The sequence below is a fragment of the Triturus cristatus genome, chromosome 6, assembly GCF_964204655.1.
Source record: "Triturus cristatus chromosome 6, aTriCri1.1, whole genome shotgun sequence".
NCBI lineage: Eukaryota > Metazoa > Chordata > Amphibia > Caudata > Salamandridae > Triturus > Triturus cristatus.
The window spans coordinates 1631086304-1631107344 of NC_140589.1; the positions used below are offsets into that span (position 1 = coordinate 1631086304).

The window sequence follows — 21041 nt, forward strand, 5'->3', positions numbered from 1 at the left end:
GGCTGCCCAAACGGGCAGGCCCATGCCCCCACCCCCCCCCCAATTACTACAGTCTTTCTGGGGGGCAGATGGGGCATTGTCCCCTAATCTGCCCCTTCGGGGGGGCAGAAAGCTCACTAACTACCAGGGATTCGTTTTTACTTTTTTTTAGGGTGGGGGCTGCCTGCAACGGGCACGCCAATGCCCCCACACACCCGCCACCATTACAGCCTTTCTGTCCCCCCTGGGGGCAGATGGGGCATTGGCCCCCAATCTGCCCCCCCGAGGGGGGGGGAAAAGACCACTAGACACTAGGGAATTATACAAAAACAAAAAATAGGGGTGGGGGCTGCCCAAAACGGGCAGGCCCATGCCCCCACCCCACCCCCCAATTATGACAGTCTTTCTGCCCCCCCCCCGGGGGGCAGATGGGGCATTGGCCCCTAATCTGCCCCTTCGGGGGGCAGAAAGCCCACTATACACCAGGGATTTGTTTTCTGTATTTTTTTTTAGGGTACCCGCGACAGGCAAGGGTCCTAAACGTACGTTTTGGGGCCTTGCCTGTCGCGGGTACTTGGGCCTCCCACACGAGTGAGGCACCGTTTTTATCGGGAGACCCGGGGGAACGCTGGGTGATACAAAATTTGTGTCAGCCCGGTGATGCCTCAACTTTCCCACACAAAAATGTGTGAAAAAGGTGATTTTTTCAGCTAAATTTGAGATTTGCAGGGCATTCTGGGTAAGGAAACGTTGGGGGATCCATGCAAGCCATACCTCCCTAAAATCCCCCAGGTGTCTAGTTTTCAGAAATGTGTGGGTTTGGTAGGTTCCCCTAGGTGGCCGCCGAGCACCGGGCCAAAAACCCAGGTGACCCCCCTTGCAAAACCAGGTCGTTTTGAGGTAGGCAATTTTCATGTCGCCTCAATATGTTTTGGGGCCTTGCCTGTCGCGGGTACTTGGGCCTCCCACACGAGTGAGGCACCGTTTTTATCGGGAGACCCAGGGGAACGCTGGGTGGTAGGAAATTTGTGTCAGCCCGGTGATGCCTCAACTTTCCCACACAAAAATGTGTGAAAAAGGTGATTTTTTCAGCTAAATTTGAGGTTTGCAGGGCATTCTGGGTAAGGAAACGTTGGGGGATCCACGCAAGCCATACCTCCCTGGAATCCCCCGGGTGTCTAGTTTTCAGAAATGTGTGGGTTTGGTAGGTTCCCCTAGGTGGCCGCCGAGCACGGGGCCAAAAACACAGGTGACCCCCCCTTGCAAAACCAGGTCGTTTTGAGGTAGGCAATTTTCATGTCGCTTCAATACGTTTTGGGGCCTTGCCTGTCGCGGGTACTTGGGCCTCCCACACGAGTGAGGCACCGTTTTTATCGGGAGACCCGGGGGAACGCTGGGTGGTAGGAAATTTGTGTCAGCCCGGTGATGCCTCAACTTTCCCACTCAAAAATGTGTGAAAAAGGTGATTTTTTTCAGCTAAATTTGAGGTTTGCAGGGCATTCTGGGTAAGGAATCGTTGGGGGATCCATGCAAGCCATACCTCCCTGAAATCTCCCGGGTGTCTAGTTTTCAGAAATGTGTGGGTTTGGTAGGTTCCCCTAGGTGGCCGCCGAGCACCGGGCCAAAAACCCAGGTGACCCCCCTTGCAAAACCAGGTTGTTTTGAGGTAGGCAATTTTCATGATGCCTCAATACGTTTTGGGCCCTTGCCTGTCGCGGGTACGGGTACTTGGGCCCCCCACACAAGTGAGGCACCATTTTTACCGGGAGACCCGGGGGGACGCTGGGTAGTTGGAAATTTGAGTGAGCCCGGTGATGCCCCAACTTTCCCACACAAAAATGTGTGAAAAATGTGATTTTATTCAGCTAAAATTGAGGTTTGCAGGGGATTCTGGGTAAGGAAACGTTGGGGGATCCACACAAGCCATACCTCCCTGGAAGCCCCCGGGTGTCTAGTTTTCAGAAATGTATGGGTTTGGTAGGTTTCCCTAGATGGCCGCCGAGCACCGGGCCAAAAATCCAAGTGACCCACCTTGCAAAACCAGGTGGTTTTGAGATAGGCAATTTTGATGTCACCTCACTGCGTTTTGGGCCCTTGCCTGTCGCGGGTACTTGGGCCTCCCACACAAGTGAGGCACCATTTTTACCGGGAGACCCGGGGGGACGCTAGGTTGTGGGAAATTTGAGTGAGCCCGGTGATGCCACAACTTTCCCACACAAAAATGTGTGAAAAATGTGATTTTTCCAACAAAAATTGAGGTTTGCAGGGGATTCTGGGTAAGGAAACGTTGGGGGATCCACGCAAGCCATGCTTCCCTGGAAGCACACAGGTGTCTAGTTTTCAAACATTTATAGGTTTGCTAGGTTTCCCAAGGTGCCCGCAGAGCTATGTTTCAAAAACTACAGCTAGACATTTTGCCAAAAAAGGGTCATTTTTCACTGTGAAATTGAGGTGTGTCCACGTTGCGTTTTGCGCCGTTTCCTGTCGCGGGCACTAGGCCAACCCACACAAGTGAGGTACCGTTTTTCTCGTAAGACTTTGGGGAACGTGGGGTGGGTGGAAATTTGTGGATCCACGCAGATTCCGGATCTTTCCACCACTGAAATGTGGGTAAAATGTATTTTTTTTGTCAATTTTTTAGGTTTGCAAGGGATTCTGGGTAACAGACCCTGGTGGGAGGCAGTCAAGTCACCCCATCCTGGATTCCCCTGGGTGTCTAGTTTTTAAAATGTATAGGTTTGCTAGGTTTCCTAAGGTGCCCGCAGAGCTAGGGTTCAAAAACTACAGCTAGACATTTTGCCAAAAAACAGTCATTATTTACTGCGAAATTGAGGTGTGACCACGTTGGGTTTTGCGCCGTTTCCTTTTGCGGGCACTAGGCCGACCCACACAAGTGAGGTACCGTTTTTCTCGTAAGACTTTGGGGAGCGCGGGGTGGGTGGAAATTTGTGGATCCACGCAGATTCCAGAACTTTCCACCACAGAAATGTGGGGAAAATGTGTTTTTTGGACAATTTTTTAGGTTTGCAAGGGATTCTGGGTAACAGACCCTGGTGGGAGGCAGTCAAGTCACCCCATCCTGGATTCCCCTGGGTGTCTAGTTTTCTAAAATGTATAGGTTTGCTAGGTTTCCCAAGGTGCCCGCAGAGCTAGGGTTCAAAAACTACAGCTAGACATTTTGCCAAAAAAGGGTCATTTTTCACTGCGAAATTGAGGTGTGACTACATTGCGTTTTGCTTCGTTTCCTGTCGTGGGCACTAGGCAGACCCACACAAGTGAGGTACCGTTTTTCTCGTAAGACTTTGGGGAACGCAGGGTGGGTGGAAATTTGTGGATCCACGCAGATTCCGGAACTTTCAACCACAGAAATGTGGGGAAAATGTGTTTTTTTGGACAATTTGTTAGGTTTGCAAGGGATTCTGGGTAACAGACCCTGGTGGGAGGCAGTCAAGTCACCCCATCCTGGATTCCTCTGGGTGTCTAGTTTTCTAAAATGTATAGGTTTGCTAGGTTTCCCAAGGTGCCCGCAGAGCTAGGGTTCAAAAACTAGAGCTAGGCACTTTGCCAAAAAAGGGTAAATTTTCACTGCGATATTGAGTTGTGACCATGTTGCGTTTTGCGCCGTTTCCTGTCGCGGGCACTATGCCTACCCACACAAGTGAAGTACCATTTTTATCGGGAGACTTAGGGTAATTCAGTTTTGTAAAGGAACTGTTATTATCTATTGACTTTCGATGCATTTCTGCCTTCCAAATGAAAGATATTGTGTAAAAAAGAAGTCATTCTAAAAAATGACTGATAATTCTCATGCTAGTATGAGTATTCCCAATTTCAGAAATGTGCAAATATCTACTGTTTCTAAACTCTATATTTTATTCCCATTTCAGAAATACATAGGTGTCTTTCATACCTATTTTTCCTTGTACACATTTTTACAGAATAATTACTATATACCCGGTACATAATAAAAAACCATTGCAAGTTGCTGCTCAGTTTTTGGCTCTGGGTACGTCGGGTTCTTGGTGAACCTACAAGTCCTATATATCCCCACAACCAGTAATGTCCAGCGGATGTAATGGTATATTGCTTTCAAACAGCTGTCATAATTAGAAGAAGTTACAGGTGAAAACGTTGACACAAAAGGCTGTTTTTTTCAACTAATTTTCAATTTATCCTATATTTAACTGTTAGTTTCTATATAAAAAAACCTTGATGAATCTACACAAATGACCCCTTACTGAATTCAGAATTTTGTCTACTTCTCTAAATGTATAGCTTTCCAGGATCCATTATTGCTTTTGTACCCATTTCTGCCATTAACTGGAAGGAGGTCAAAAGCACAAAAAATAGCAAAATTAGGCTATGTCCCAGATAAATGCCAAAACTGTGTAAAAAATGTTGGGTTTCTGACAAAAGTCTGGTATCCCCGAAAAGCTGGGAAAATGGTGATTTCAACCCCACAAACCCTTTTTTGATAACATTTGCAGGGAAAAACCCAGATGCTTTCATTTGCAGCCCGTTTTTCCAATTTTTCCGAAAAAAAACAACATTTTGCTGTATTTTGGCTCATTTCTGTGACCCCTCCAGGAGAATCCACAAACCCTGAGTACCTTTAGAATCCCCATGATGTTGGAAGAAAAGGACGCAAATTTGGCGTGGATACCTTATGTGGTCAAAAAGTTACAGGGGCCTCAGCGCGCACTACCCCAAATAGCCAAAAAAGGGCGTGGCACAGGAGGGGAAAAGGCCTGGCAGCAAAGGGGTTAAAGATTTGCAAAACCATTATGTTTATGAAAAAAAAGAGCATGTCTAAAACTTATAACATTGCCAGTACCTGTTTCACTGACTATCATAAGTTTACTAATGTGATATATGTTTGTTTAAAGGTCTCATTTTATCTGAACCTATACACAATTAATACGGGTGCAGAAGATATATTTAATTTTCGTTCATTTAAATAATGTCTGTATTATGTTTACATTGCACATTAATGCTGCTTCTAATTATCTTTACAGAGTGGACTACAAACAATATTTTATTCTACACGGAGCAGAAGAATGTTCGTTGCAGTAGGGTGTTTTTGTGTGACTTCACAGAAGGAAATTATACAAAGCTTGTTTACACAGAAACAAATCCAAGGTAACTAACAGTATTAGCTACGCAAAACATGTGTAGTGGAGAATAGATTTGTTTTAACAGCTTTGTGCTTTTCTTGTTATGTCACACACTAACTCAAACGCCTACTCCTCTGAATGCAGACTTACCAATGTTATCAGCAACATAAAAAATACCCTTTTTCCTGATGCTGTTTCAGTGCAGTAGGTGGGGTTGCGGCTTTGTAGCAGTCTTTAATCACATCTCTCTTGAGGAGTGTAGGACTAGTTTCTTCTTGTTACAGATACTTTACATGATTTCCTCCTCTGCACCCAATGCTACTGCTAGTTCTATCTACTTTCCTCCTGATATCTGTTCTCCTCATCTCCCAGTATCCTTGAGGTTCTCCTTAACCATTCTTTCTATCCGTCTGGAGTCATTTATCATTGCCACCACCACTTCATCATTGTACTAGATATTGAATATAAGACAAATATACCAATGGCTCCTGTTTAGCATCCCCATGGCAGCAAGTAATTTCCTAACAAATTAGATTACTGAAATAGTCTGTCAACGGGGAACCACATTTCTAATCCTCACCTTTGGGTAAGGTTCTTAACCGTTCCCCCAACCCCTTGTTCAACGTGTCCACACGCACACCCACCACTTTCCATTCCCATGAAATTGGGTGGCTCTCAACTAACTATAGGAGCCTCTACAGTTATTGACAAATGTGTGTAAAGTGGTAAACAATTTTTCTCCCAGATTATCTCGCCAACACAATGGCTTTCTACACACCCTCCAAACCACCTTGTGCAGTATATACATTTTGATCTCCATAACTTCTAATCCCACATCATTAGACCCCACAGTTTATGTTTAGAACTACCCTGTAATGTCATGTCCTTAATCCAATAGACAAACAATAGAACAATGAATTAAGTACACTGATATATATGCCACTGATGACAAATATGCTAGGCCTGGTAGGAAAAAATGGAGCTTTGTCAGGTTCCCAGACAAAATGTACAGCCACATGAATAAATGAATCGATAGTCTTTAACCAGTTTATAACTTTTTAATCTTCTTTTAATCAGTAATTTTCTCCATTTGTTTATCTCAAAGTTTTTATGATTCTTCAATTCATCTTACACATAGATTTCAGAATTGCCTTTCCTGGCTTTTCACAGCAGCACCAAAGAGTTTAAAATCCCTCATGTCATGACATCTTAAAATGTACCCAATGCAAATGGGCTTATACCTGAATGTGCCTCTTTACTGATTGGTGAGTTTAGTCACTCATCATGTGTGCACTCTGTCACTCAGTCATCCATTCATGCACTCACTGACTTATTCTTCCTTTCACTCACTCATAGACTCTCCTATTCAACTGTTCACTCACACATGCAAATATGCAACTATCCCTTAGTGGACTCTCTTGGCCCTTAAAAATTCATGCACTCAGTTGCTCATTCATCTATCCATGTGCTTCCTCATGCCCCTAAGTGTTTCTCCATTCTTACTTTCATCCACACAACCACACATAGACACTGACATGCCACTAAATAAACAAGTACTTTTACTGAAAGAATAGATAGAACTGTTGACATTCTCAGTGCTTGTTCTGTAGTCTACGTTTTAGGTATTTTCTAGCATGTTGATGAACAGGAAGATAGACTTTGACAAGAAAGGGATAATGGAAGAAACAAAGGCATGAAGAGAATACTGTGTGGTATCTAGCCTGTAACCACACCTTGACACCAGACGGTTTATTTGTTGCACTGAAGTTGAGTATTCTGTTTATTGAAAACAACTGATGAAAGCACATGACAAACAAAATGTTTTCAAACTCTGACAATGCTTTTAGGAAATAATCGTTAATTGTAATTGTATTTATATAACGCTTACTACCCCTGACGAAGTGTCAAAGCTTTTTTTGGCGAATAGCATGCTACTCTGGAACCCAAATTGTAAGTGGTGGATTAGTAAAGGGAAATATAAGTTGTTAATTTGAGCGGTGGGCATGTTATGTTATGTTATGTTATGTTATAGGAGTATTTGTTAAGCGCACGGCTACTTCATGGAGTGTCCCGGCGCTAGCCTGACCCTAGGACAGAAAAGCTAACAGCTAAACAAAACCGTACTATTGCTGGAAAAGCCAGGTCTTTAAGCCTCGCCTGAAGCTGAGGAGATCACATTCTTGTCGGAGGAAGAAAGGAAGACTGTTCCATAATTTTGCAGCTACCACTTGAAAAGAGCGGCCACCTTTATAAGAGCGGCGAAATTTAGGCACAATTGTCAGTTGTTGAGATGATGAACGCAGTGTTCTAGAGGGTTTGTAGGGCTGGATTTTATTTCTAATATACGGGGCTCCAATATTGTTCAGGGCCTTAAAAGTTAAAACCAGGGATTTAAAACAAATCCTTTGTCTTACTGGTAACCAATGCAGGGTGTTCCGATGGGAAGACGTGAGCTCTGCGTCCAACAAAAAGTACGGCCCTTGCTGCCGCATTTTGTACTACCTGCAAACGGTTTAGAAGGTAGTTCGGAAGGCCCAGATACAACACATTTCCGTAGTCCAGCCTAGATATAATCAAGGCCTGGCCCACGGTTTTCCTATGCGAAATAGGAAGAAGAGGAAGGAAATTCCTCATCATCTTTAATAGTCCAAAACAGATACCTGCAGTTGATTGTACCTGGGACTTCATGGTCATGTTGGAGTCAATCTTTACTCCTACATTTTTTACGGTGGAGACTGGTTTCTCAGGTGGAGAAAGATTTTTAGGGCACCATTGGCGCCACTCGTCATCCGGAGTATGCCCAAAAAAGATCATTTCCGACTTGTCGGAATTACAGAGCAACTGGTTTTGCCTAAACCAGTTAAACACCTTGGTTAGGCAGACATTAACTTCATTGCCATTAAACACCTCATCCTTCTCACAGGTGAATAGCAATTGTGTATCGTCTGCGTATGATATAATTTTTGCCCCATATTGTTCGACTAAAAGAGCAAGAGGGGCCATATATATATTGAACAGGGTCGGACTTAAAACAGAACCCTGAGGGACCCCTACATTCAGAGATTGAATAGGGCTTGAAAAAGGAGGAGCCCAAACTGTTTGCTGTCGGTTGTCCAGAAAGGAAGTAAACCATCTGAGCACCGTGCCCCCTATGCCACTCTCCTTCAGTCTTTGAAGGAGGCGGTCATGTGGCACGGTGTCAAAGGCCGCCGACAGGTCTAATAATATCAGCACCGCCTTTCCTCCTGTATCTCTAAGGTACTTTTGATAGTCTCTGCAATTTCTAATAGAGCGGTTTCTGCACTGTAGTTCGCTCTAAAACGCGATTGGCTAGGATGGAGTACCCGGTTGCCCTCAATAAAATCAGTAACAAAAGTATTCACGTATTTCTCCATCACTTTGGAGAAAAAAAGGTAGGAGCGATATAGGTCGATAATTGCTGACTACCAAGAGATCTGCCAGTGGTTTTTTTAAAAGAGGAAGAATTTTCCCATGCTTCCAGTTTATAGGCATCCTTCCTTCGGACAGAGAGGTTGAGTGTCCTATTTACTGCTGGATTAATTACTTCAGCAATCGATACCAACGTTTTTGCTGGAAAAGGGTCGGAAGGAGATCCAGATTTTAGGGCTCTCATAATTTTAAGTGAAGTGGCCATGGGCATGGGCAAAAACTCCACTAGGGTATTCTAGTGAGTTTGTTAGTTTGATTGAATAAGTTAAAAAAGGGATAGTGGAGGGAAGAGTCTAGATAGTGTTATTTGGGAGATCATATTAGTTAGATGAGGTTTGGGATGAGTCAAAGGAGGGATACAGGAGGGAAGAGTCTAGGAAGTTTTATTTTGGAGATCATAGTAGTAAAATGAGTATTGGGGTGGGTCAAGGAGGGATAAAGGATGGAAGAGTCTAAAAAAGGTTATAAGGGATATCATAGTAGTAGAATGAGGTTTGGGATGAGTCAGAGAATAGAGTGAGAGGATATATTGATAGAGGTATAAGATTAGAGGATTACAGTAGTACATCAGATGGAGTTAAAGGGATGTTTTGTTTATGTTTCTCTTTCTTTCTTTCTTTATTTCTTTAGTTCTTTCTTTCTTCCCTAGGAGTAAAGTAATAAAGTATACAGATACATAACTACATAGAAATGCTATACATGTATAAAGGAGAATAAGAAAATAATAAAGAGATATAAAAATTGTATTCCATAAAGTTCTATATGTGCAAGTATGGATAGATAGTTAGAAATTCACCCTTTACAGTGTTGCAGTATGTAAAAGCTCATTTATTTGTGCGTGTATATATAAATATATATATATATGTCATGTGAACAAGGCTCGGACGAGCCGAAACGTTATGGCGACATACCGCACGAAATAAACTAAATAATTTGCACTTATTATTTGGTCCGTGTCCGTAAGTGCTCTGCTGCTGCTGCCGCTTGACTACGGAATTGGTGATATATATATATATATATATATATATATATATATATATATATATATATATATATTACCTACTGGTGGTCGCCAGTAGGTAGTTATAGTTAGGACCTATTTTCCAAAGGAAATCCGCAACATTCTATTCCCAATAACTTTGGCGCCGATTGACGAATCTTCGCGAAATGCTCAAAACTTTTGGCCAGCTCCGGTCCGCTCCTATCCTGAAAGTCTCGGGATGATTCGTGTAGCGGGGGCCGAGAATAAAGGGGGGTCCCAAAACGTGTTTTCCCTATGGAATTTCTCATAGGACCTTTAGCCGCAGCTACAGCCCGAACTGCTGAACGGGATTACACCAAATTTGGCAAAGAGGTAGTCCTCAGTTCAGGCTCGTGCCTTTTGCTTATATGGTGTCAATCTGTTCAGTAGTTCCTGATTAAATTACAGTTAAAAGTACATATATATCTATGGCCGCGCTGGATCCGTGCACCCTGAGCGCACCCTCCCGATCACGCGCTGAATGCTAATTGGCTGTCAAGTGGTTGTCAACATTCAAAACCAGGAACTGTTGGCAACCATTTTGTGCCTCGGTAGAAGCGAGGCTGAAGAAGTCTGTGGAATAACGTATAAAGGGGGCAGGGTAGAAATACACTGACCCTCTAGACCTGCTTAGGGGGTCCCAGAAGGACTCCCTGGGCCCCCAAATTATTTTTTTCTTAAAACCGCAAAGTGCGCGCAGGGTGCGCGGATCCTGCCGTAAAAAAATAAATAAATAAAACAGAGCTTTTTTTTATAATTTGCCCCCGGGGGGGGGGGCCAAATCCCGGGGGCAAAATTATTAAATTTAAAGGGGGCCCAGAAGGTCCCCCCAGCCCGGGGACCGCCACCCCCCTGGGGCTACAAAATAAATTGGGAGGGGCTCGAAAGCCCCTCCCAGTATAATTTGTGGGGGGGCTCAGTGGCACCCCCATGCCCAGGGGACCACCCCCCCAGAGCTTTATGTATTGAGGGAGGGGGGCTGCCTGGCCCCCCTCCTGGAGCCCTCGAGGGCCCTGGGGACCGCCACCTCCCAGGGCCGGTTCCTGCAGTGTCCTGGGGTGCCCACCCCCAGGACACTGTTTGCTATGAGAGGGCGGGAGTCTCCCGCCCTCCCATAGCAAACTTGGTTTGGATTTTGAAAGAGAGAGCAGGTTAACCTGCTCTCTCTTTCAAAATCCAAACCATATTGCTTTTCCACATGCGGAGCTGCATGTCAGCAGCTCCCCATGTGGAAAAGCAATGCCGGCTCCCGAAGGACGCGGGGAGCTGGCTGGGCCAGTGGGGGCATTGGGGCTCCCCCCCACAGTCCCCAAAGTTTTTTATAATCCCCGGGGAAGGGGTCCCCGGGGATAATAAAAAATAGTGATAGGGGCTATTTTTTTTTTTTTACGGTAAAATTAGGAGTCGCGCATCCAGCGCGGCTCTCAGCACGGCCCCCTGGTGTGCACGCATTGGATGCACGGCTACTAACCTGTAGGGTGCGCGACTCCAAGCAAAAAAAAAATAATATAAGTATATTTAAAAGAATATAAAATAATAAAAAAATATATATATTTATTTTTTGAAAAATATATATTTTTTTAATATGTAGTGTAATTTAAAATATATATATATAAAAATAAGTTGATTAAAAAATGTAGTTAAAGAATATAAAAAATATTAGAACAAGAAATACATTTTAAAAATATTATTTAAAAACCTTTGAAATTCACTCAAAAAACCATAGGTTTCAGACATGTTATACTTAGGAATGCACACCTTTGCTGTTGTTAAGTCCAGTTAATTTATTTTGTTTTTATATTATTACACCAAGTGCATCACAAACTGTTAAGAGCCTACGTGTTTCGGCCGTGGCCTTCCACGGGGCCATAGAAACGTGCATCTAGAGTGTCTTTTAAAAGGGGACCTCAGCCCCCAACCATCACCACGTTTAAAAACATATTTCTTAACCTTTGCATCAACATGACCACATCAATTTTTTCCTTTTTCTTAGCTATTTGTAAGGAATATCTTACTGATAATAGCTTGAATTTCTTTTTCCTGTTAATGCTGACTTTTTCCATTATGTTCATAAATTCTTCATATGACCTTGTAAATGACACTGATACTGAGCTAACTTTCACAGTAATCCATTGTACCCTTATATAAGGGCTAGGAACGGGGGAGGATTGTTTTTTGAATGTCCTATACTTATTGTTAAAGTACCATTGTGTTGACTTTCCACCCAGAGATCCTACTCTCTCTGTGCTACCTAGGAGGCATCACCTACTCCCCCTTAAATTTCGTAAGGTATGTTCCCTATAATGTGTTTATGTTCGACTGCTATGTCATTAACTCATTACCTATCTTAAAACTGCAAGCATCACAAGATCATATTACCTTATTTTGCACTTTTTAGTATATACAATCCTACTATTCCTTGGTACAGATTTTGATTATTTTTGTACAAGACATATGTATGGGTTAAATACTGGGTCAGTATTGTCTTGGCAAATCTCATTTTGAATAGTTCAGAGGTAGAACTATGCCCATAGGCAATTAACCTTCTTGGTGTAGAACATCTTGGGAACATTGAACATAATGGATACATTAGTACAAATCTTGATGCATTCATATTCAACCTAAATAGACCTAATACATGCAGAATATACCTTAAAATTCATAGAAGTCTCCTTGATGAGTTACAGGCCCTAGTTAACTCTACAGCTTGCAGGGAAACTAGGTTCAAGCTTGTTATATGAATGGCTGTAAATACTCTCTACAAGGAGCACCTAGATGTTATATTTCATCAGAGGTCAATCATGTAGAATTCACAGCAAAATATTAATTTTGCAGCGTGAATCTTTCTGGATTCACTATGCTGTGCATTATTCCGCGATCTTGTGGTTGGGTCCGGATTCGTAGTCTTTTCTTTGTTTTTTTTTTTTTTTTTTGTAGCCCAGGTGGGCGTCGACGTACACCATTTGGTGCACCTCCCGTGACGTCGTCGTGCTTCCTGCGGAAGTCCCACCTTTGGGGCGCCATCTTCAGATTCTTTTTTCCGCCGTTGGGTCTGGATCGTCATCGGGAAGCTCCAGAATTACACTCGAAGGAAGAAGGAAGAAAAGCGAGTTTCATCGATAGAAACACTAGAAGATATCAGGAAAGGAAAAGATTTCATCAGGAGCGCGAAGAAAGGAGGACCAGCGCCCTTTTTCTTCGACGGCCTTGGAGAATGCACGCTCAGAGACCCTGAGCGCAATGGACAAGACGCCATTCAAGTTCTGCCCAAACTGCCACCACAAGTTCGCGCAGAGAGACCAGCATCCGGTCTGCAACCTCTGCCTACCGGTCGATCACCAGAGTATCGACTGCAACGCCTGCTCAGCCTTCGCGCCGAAGACACTCAGGGTGAGAGAGCGGCAGAGAAGGGCCAACGCCAGCATGGACGGCAAGGGGAAGCCCCCGACGCTCTACGCTCTGGGCCTCTCCTCAGACGACGAGGACAACGTCGCCGAGACAGCCGAAAACTTCACGGTCGTAGAGACCGACAAGAAAAAAGAAGACGAGGTAAGAGAATCGTCGAGCGCAAAACAAAAAGTACCTCGACAACAGGAGGGTGACTCGAGAAAATCTGAGTCAAAGTCCACGAAGGGAGCCCCGGCGCCGAAAACTTCGACGTCCAAAGGGGGAACCACGGACAAGAGGCCGAGCGGATCCTTAGATAAGGACTCCCCGGTGCCGAAAGACGCCGAAAGGCAAGGGTCGTCGAAAGCATCCCATGAAACGGGCCGATCGACGCAGAAAGAACGTTCGACGTCGACGCAAGGTTCATCGAAAAGACCCGCGGTCGACGCCGAAAGCATCTCCGAGATGGAGAAGAAGAAGAGGCGGCTCGAGGCCGAAATGGAGAACATCCTTCAAAGAAAGAAGGAGTTCGACGCCAGAATGAAGGAATTCAAGATTCCAACGGTTCCATCAGCGGACGTCGAGGAGGTCGAAGACGAGTTCGACGCCGAAGGGCTGACAAGGGAACTCGAAGAGGAAGAAGAACCCTATTATGAGGGAGAAGCCGAGGAAGAAGACCAACGGTCGTTCTACGAATCGGCGGCATCTACCAGCAACGACGTCGAATGGCACGATCTCGACACCGAAAACCCGGAGGAGCCCGTGGACACGTACCCTTCGAGGCCTTCGCCACCCGACGACATCGGGGTCTACAATATGGTGGTCAGGAGCGCAGCAATGGCCTTCGGCGTCAAACTCGACGAGGAGAAACCAAAAGCCGATTTTCTCGTCGAGACACTGCTCCCCATCCAGACAAGGAGCCAGTTCCTCCCCATGCTACAAAGCGTGATGAATCAGGGGAGAGAAGCCTTCAAGGAACCTGCAACCTGCCGGTCGATCACGCCCAGGACCGAGAAGAAATATAAGCACTCCTCCCTGGACCCCCCTTACATCAAGGGTAGCGTGACCGCGGACTCCATCATAGCCTCCACGGCCAGGAGAAGGGCCAACGTACCAGCAACTTCAGGCCCACCCCCGGATAAGGAGAGCAGGAGGATTGACCTCACAGGAAGAAAGGTCGAGAGGAACGCCGCAATGCACTGGCGCATGGCGAATTCAAATGCACTCCTCAATAGACACCAGTACCAGCACTGGGATGAGATGGGGGAGTTAGTAAAGCACCTCCCCGAAGAATTCCGGCAGAGAGCCTCTCACCTGGTAGATGAAGGCAAAAACATCGCCAACTCCTGTATAAAGACGGCGTTGGATGGGGCAGAGACTTCAGCAAGACTCATGGCCATAGGGGTCACAGAGAGGAGGCATGCATGGCTAAGAATCTCGGGATTCAAACCGGAAGTGCAGAACAACATCCTTGGCACCCCCTTCAATGGAGAGACACTGTTCGGAGCAACAGTAGACGACAAGCTCACCCAGCTGAAAAAAGAAAACGAGACGGCGAGGTCCATGGGGGCCCTACAGCTGAGGGGAATGAGGCGAGGAAATCCCTCGAGAAGACCCTACGGTAGGGGAGGAAGCCAGCAGGGGACGTCGCACCAGGCGTTCCAACAAAGTCAGCAGGGTGAAGGTCACGGACAAGGTCAACAGAAGCAAAACTGGCAATATCAACCTCGGGGCCAGTCCTTTCGCGGGAGAGGGAACGGACGTGGCCAAAGGAGGAGAGGGGGCGAACAGCCCTCGACAAAGTGACTCAGCACGCAAGAGGACGCCTACCCTCGTCAGGACCCCAAGGGTGAGGCGCAAAAAAGTGTCATCAGGGGGAAGAGAAAATTCAAGAGCCTACGAGCATACGACACCAGTAGGCGGAAGACTGAGGTTCTACCTTCAGGAGTGGCGGCGTATAACCACAGACAAGTGGATACGGAACGTTGTGCAGTACGGGTACTGCGTAGATTTGGAGAAAAGACCTCCAAACAGGAAACCAAGGGGAAGACTGAGAGCGGCCCAAGAACTGGCAATACTCAGAGAAGAAACGCGGAAACTCCTGCAAAAGGGAGCCATAGAGACAGTGCCGTTCAGAGAACGCAACAAAGGGGTCTACTCAAACTACTTCGTGGTTCCGAAGGTAGACGGAGACCTCAGACCCATACTAGACCTCCGTTACCTAAACAAGTTCATCAGAACGCAAAGGTTCAAAATGACTTCACTGCAGGAGGTTCTGCCACAGATAAGAGAAGGGGACTTCATGGTCACCGTGGACCTCAAGGATGCCTATCTTCACATCCCAATAAACAGAAGGCACAAGGGCCTTCTAAGATTCAACATCGAACAAGAACACTACCAGTTCACGACCCTGGCCTTCGGATTAAAATCAGCACCAAGGGTCTTTACAAAATGCCTGTCGGCGGTAGCGGCGCACCTACGAAGGCAGGGAATACATGTCTACCCCTACTTGGACGACTGGCTGGTCAAGGCAAACTCACGCGGAAAGTGCGAGAGGCACGCAAAACGCGTAACAGACACCCTCACAAAACTGGGATTCTCGATCCACTGGGGAAAATCATCGATGGAACCAGAGCAGGTGAAGATTTTCCTGGGGGCAAAGATCAACTCCCGCAACAGTACAGTAGTGCCCAGCGAGAGGAGGACAGAGGCTCTACTGAAGGAGGCGAAGCTCTACCAGAAGGGGCGAGCTCTGACAGTGAGGGCTGTGAGCAAGATGATGGGGATGATGGCGTCCTGTATCCAGCTGGTGCCGAATGTACGCCTGCACATGAGACCATTCCAGGAATGGCTACAACAACAATGGTCACAAGCAAACGGAAGCTGGGAGGATCTAGTGGTTGTTACGCACGCAGTGCAGGAGGAGATAACTTGGTGGAACAGAGGCAACATAACAGCAGGGAGAAGCCTGACACCACCAATCCCAACAGTGACCATTACCACGGACGCATCGCAGAAGGGATGGGGAGCGCACATGGACAACCTCAGAGTGAGGGGTCTATGGGCCCCAGCAGATGCGGTCCGCCATATCAACTACCTCGAGTTGAAAACAATCCTGCTAGCCCTGAAGGCATTCCAGAGGCACCTGTTCAACAAGAGGGTGTTGGTCCAAACAGACAACACCACGGCGATGTTCTACATCAACAAACAAGGGGGGACACAGTCGTTCCCGCTCTCATCCCTAGCTCAGGAGATTTGGAGATGGGCCATACCTCTCAGGATAGATCTACTGGCAATTCACCTACCGGGGAAGGACAATGTGGAGGCAGACTGGCTAAGCAGGCAGACCTCAGCATCACACGAGTGGGAGCTCAATGGCCAGGAAACGGAGAAACTCTTCCGGAGATGGGGGACTCCCACAATAGACCTTTTTGCAACACGCCACAATGCAAAATGCCAAAGCTTCGCGTCCAGGCAACCAGATCAGCAATCCAAGGGAAATGCCCTATGGATAAGCTGGTCGAGGACATTTGCCTACGCCTTTCCACCGATACCCCTGTTGCACAGAGTGCTCGACAAGTGCAGAACCAGCAACATGACCCTGATCCTGGTGGCTCCGCAGTGGGCGAGGCAGACATGGTTGTCACAAATTCAAGAAATGGCACAAGGCGACCCATACAGGTTCGAGAGGAGGAAGGACCTGCTCTCAATGCAAAACGGAGAGGTCCTGCACCCAGAGCCAGAGACCCTCAACCTGGCGGCATGGCTCCTGAAGACATAGAGTTCGCGCACCTAAGATTGCCGCCGAGCACGATGCGAGTGCTACGGGAGGCGAGGAAACCAACTACACGAAAATGCTACAGCGCAAAATGGAAGAGGTTCACTGTGTGGTGCCGGAAAAAGGGCCTGCAAAACAGAATGACAAGAGACTCAACAGTACTGAGGTACCTCACACACCTTCTAAAGAGTAGCCTCTGCTCGAGCTCACTAAGGGTACACCTAGCGGCCATCGTGGCCTACACCAGAGGTGAAAAAGGTGGAAGTTTCTTCAGCTCGCAGGTGGTGAGGAGATTCATGGAAGGAGCCAAAAGGATGGCCCCCCCGAAAAGGTTGCCGCCGCCGGCATGGAATCTGAATGTGGTCCTGACGGAGCTCATGAAGGCACCGTTTGAACCCATTCACAAGGCCACACTGCAGATGTTGACTATGAAAACAGCCTTTCTGGTGGCCATAACCTCACTACGCAGGGTGAGCGAGCTTCAAGCACTAACGCTGCAGGAACCCTACATTCAGATTCACAAAGATAGAATAGTCCTGAGAACGGACCCACACTTCATGCCCAAGGTAGTGTCGGCGTTCCACATAAATCAGGCTATCCAGATACCAAGTTTCTTCCAAAACCCGACTACAAACGCAGAAAAGGCACTGCACACCCTCGACGCCAGAAGAGCGGTGATGCACTACATGGAGAGAACCAAGGAACTCAGGAAGTCGAAACAGCTGTTTGTGTCCTTTGCTACTAGCTTCATGGGTAGACCAGTGACTAAGGGCACCATCGCAAGGTGGATTGCCCTCACTATTCAATTCTGCCACAAACAGGCTGGACAGGAGCTAGCGGAGGGGCCGCAGGCTCACTCCACAAGGAAGAAAGGGGCCACCGTGGCCTTCCTGGCGAACACGCCCATCCAGGACATATGCCTCGCGGCAACTTGGGCATCTGTGCACACGTTCACGAAACACTACTGCGTGGACATTCAGATGAACAAGGAAGCACAGGTTGGACAGAAGGTGCTTCAGCACATTTTCAACGACCAACGCTCATCTACCACCCAGCCGCCACAGAAGTAGGAAAACCGCTACAAAATCGATGCACAGCATAGTGAATCCAGAAAGATTCACGCTGCAAAACGAATAGTTTCTTACCTGTCGGTGTAGTTTTGCAGCTTGAAGATCTTTCTGGATTCACTAGCGAACCCGCCCACCTCCGCCAGGAAGATGAGGCTGGAGGAAGAGGGGGTAAAATGGAAAAGATCAAAGAAATACAAACATACAGATAAAGGAACAAGAAGGATTAATCAATCGCCTAGGGTTAAAAAAAAAAAGAAAAAAAAAAAAAAGAAAAGGAAAAAAGAACCCGAAGATGGCGCCCTAAAGGTGGGACTTCCGCAGGAAGCACGACGACGTCACGGGAGGTGCACCAAATGGTGTACGTCGACGCCCACCTGGGCTACAAAAAAAAAAAAAAAAACCAAAGAAAAGACTACGAATCCGGACCCAACCACAAGATCGCGGAATAATGCACAGCATAGTGAATCCAGAAAGATCTTCAAGCTGCAAAACTACACCGACAGGTAAGAAACTATTCGTTATATATCATTCATAAGAGAACATTTCTAAATTATATGAATATAAACAACCTTAAAGTGCATTCTATTCTATCCAAAACAGACGCCCCAAGTCCTATAACAATTAATCAAGTTAAAGATGTACATGGAGATCTGCATCTGTATTTAAACCCCATGGACTTTCAGTACCAATCTCTAAAATCCACCTTGACTCAGACATTTTTAAACTCTATTACCGATCACCTCCTCTTGGTTTCAATGTTATTTGTTGGATTACATAGAACATCACTTTGCTTATATGTCCATTGTGTTTATCCCAAATGTGTTTTGCAGTGACGTAGGTAAAATCTTTATTTGAAATTGCCCGTATATATTGTAAAATGCGAAGCTTTCGTTTATTAATGGTACTTCTGATGTATGTCTTCCCGCAATCGCATTCCAAAACATAAACCACATGTGTGCTTTCACAGTGTATGCATTCCTTCATGTTTTTTTGTCCTTCCATCTATTAGTTTAACCTCAGTCCTGTTCTCCCCCCATCTGCAGGCTTTGCATTTTGAACATTTATAAAAGCCAGGTTTTTTGGGGGGTTAGCCAATTGGATGTTATGTTCTTGTTGGGCATGAAACTGTGTACCAAAATATTCCTCAATGATGCCATTTTCCGATACGTTATATTTGGATAATTTTGTACATGATTTTCACATGATTTTTTAGGCCTTCGTCTTGTTCTAAAATCTTCGAATTGTTCTTAATTGATGTTTTTATCTCCTTCTCAGATTCATTATAATCCATGATGTATCTTGCGTTACCATTTTCCAATGAGTCTTCTTTCTTTTTGGGTATTAATAGCTCATCCCTATCTTTTTGTTTTGCTCTTTTTAGGGCATTTGTTAAAACTGATTTGCGGTACCCTTGTTTTAAGAACCTTTGTATCATCTCTTTTGACTGTTGATCATAGTCTCTCGCCTCAGAAAAATTTATTTTTACTCTTAGGAGTTGTCCCTTCGATATGCTCCATTTCAGAGCTTTGAGGTGTGCACAGTTAGCAAATAGAAGATTGTTCCCACTTGTAGGTGTTCTGAAAGCCTTTGTGCAAATTTTGTCCTGATCAAAATATAGGTCAACAACTAAAAAAGTTAATTTGCTTTTACTCATTGTGTATGTAAATCTCAAGTCCTGTGGATTCTCGTTAAGGGACTCTAAAAACCTTTCCAGTTCATTTTGCCCTCCTCCCAGATTAAAAATAAGTCATCAATGAACCGTAGCCATAAGACCACTTTTTTAGGCTTTCAGCATTTTACTCAGTCCATATGGCCTCTGTCTCCCAAAAGCCCATAGCTAAGTTCGCATACGTTGGGGCAAACGATGTGCCCATGGCAGTTCCTTGCTTTTGTATATAGAATTTTCCATCAATACACACACATGTACATATAGTATGTTTTACTCAATATTTCAACAGTGAAGCACTTATAGATACAATTGTAAAGATCATATGTACATATTGTGATAGATAAAAGAAAATAAACAGAGACCCTAAGCATCTAATCAAATAACTTATATGAAAACTGTGCAGTGGGCTACGTACATGTTAAGCATAAAATAATATATACCTATATATATATATATAAATATATAGGTGTGTGTGTATATGTATATATATATATATATATATATATATATATTCCATATGAAAGCACACCACAGTTGAGGCGCCACACACAGTCGTTCAAATTACCTTCTTTATTGGCAAGAGAGCAGGGAGAAGGAAAGCATCCTGCTAATTACAATCTTCCCCAAACGCGTTTCAGGCTCTCATAGCCCTTGCTCACTGGGATCTTCATTCAGGTAACAGCGATACAGTTCTTACCGCCGTGCTTTCGGCGTTTTGAGTTGTTAACTCCACCCCAATGGGCGTGTCATCCGATAGCATTCTGGTCTTTGATGTCTTTAGAGTCCAAGTGACATACCGCTGTGACCCTCTTGACTTCAATTGCTGTAGTAGGTAACTAAGCAGGATATTGTCATGTCCCTGCTAATACTAATCCTGCCAAATTGGTCACGACGTTCCTATTGCGCTCTGAGTCTTCAGCGCTAAGGAGCTGCACGTCCGCAGCGGGGCGCCTCGCGATCTGGCATCGACCGCTATATATTCCATATGAAAGCACACCACAGTTGGGGCGCCACACACAGTCGTTCAAATTACCTTCTTTATTGGCAAGACAGCAGGGAGAAGGAAAGCATCCTGCTAATTACAATCTTCCCCAAACGCGATTCAGGCTCTCATAGCCCTTGCTCACTGGGATCTTCATTCAGGTAACAGCGATACAGTTCTTACCGCCGTGCTTTCGGCGTTTTGAGTTGTTAACTCCACCCCAATGGGCGTGTCATCCGATAGCATTCTGGTCTTTGATATCTTTAGAGTCCAAGTGACATGCCGCTGTGACCCTCTTGACTTCAATTGCTGTAGTAGGTAACTAAGCAGGATATTGTCATGTCCCTGCTAATACTAATCCTGCCAAATTGGTCACGACGTTCCTATTGCGCTCTGAGTCTTCAGCGCTAAGGAGCTGCACGTCCGCAGCGGGGTGCCTCGTGATCTGGCATCGACCGCTATATATTCCATATGAAAGCACACCACAGTTGAGGCGCCACACACAGTCGTTCAAATTACCTTCTTTATTGGCAAGACAGCAGGGAGAAGGAAAGCATCCTGCTAATTACAATCTTCCCCAAACGCGTTTCA

The 21041-nt window shown here is 45.5% G+C and overlaps 1 protein-coding gene across 2 annotated transcripts in view; it reads left to right on the forward strand.

Annotated features, from left to right (window-relative positions):
- The window catches only part of PREPL (prolyl endopeptidase like), a 405224-nt gene that overhangs the window by 222743 nt on the left and 161440 nt on the right, over nucleotides 1-21041 (forward strand). For both annotated transcript variants that reach the window (XM_085612773.1, XM_085612774.1), the window contains one exon: nucleotides 4995-5118. In XM_085612773.1, the coding sequence (XP_085468899.1) occupies nucleotides 4995-5118 (124 nt within the window). The remainder of the gene's footprint in view (nucleotides 1-4994; nucleotides 5119-21041) is intronic.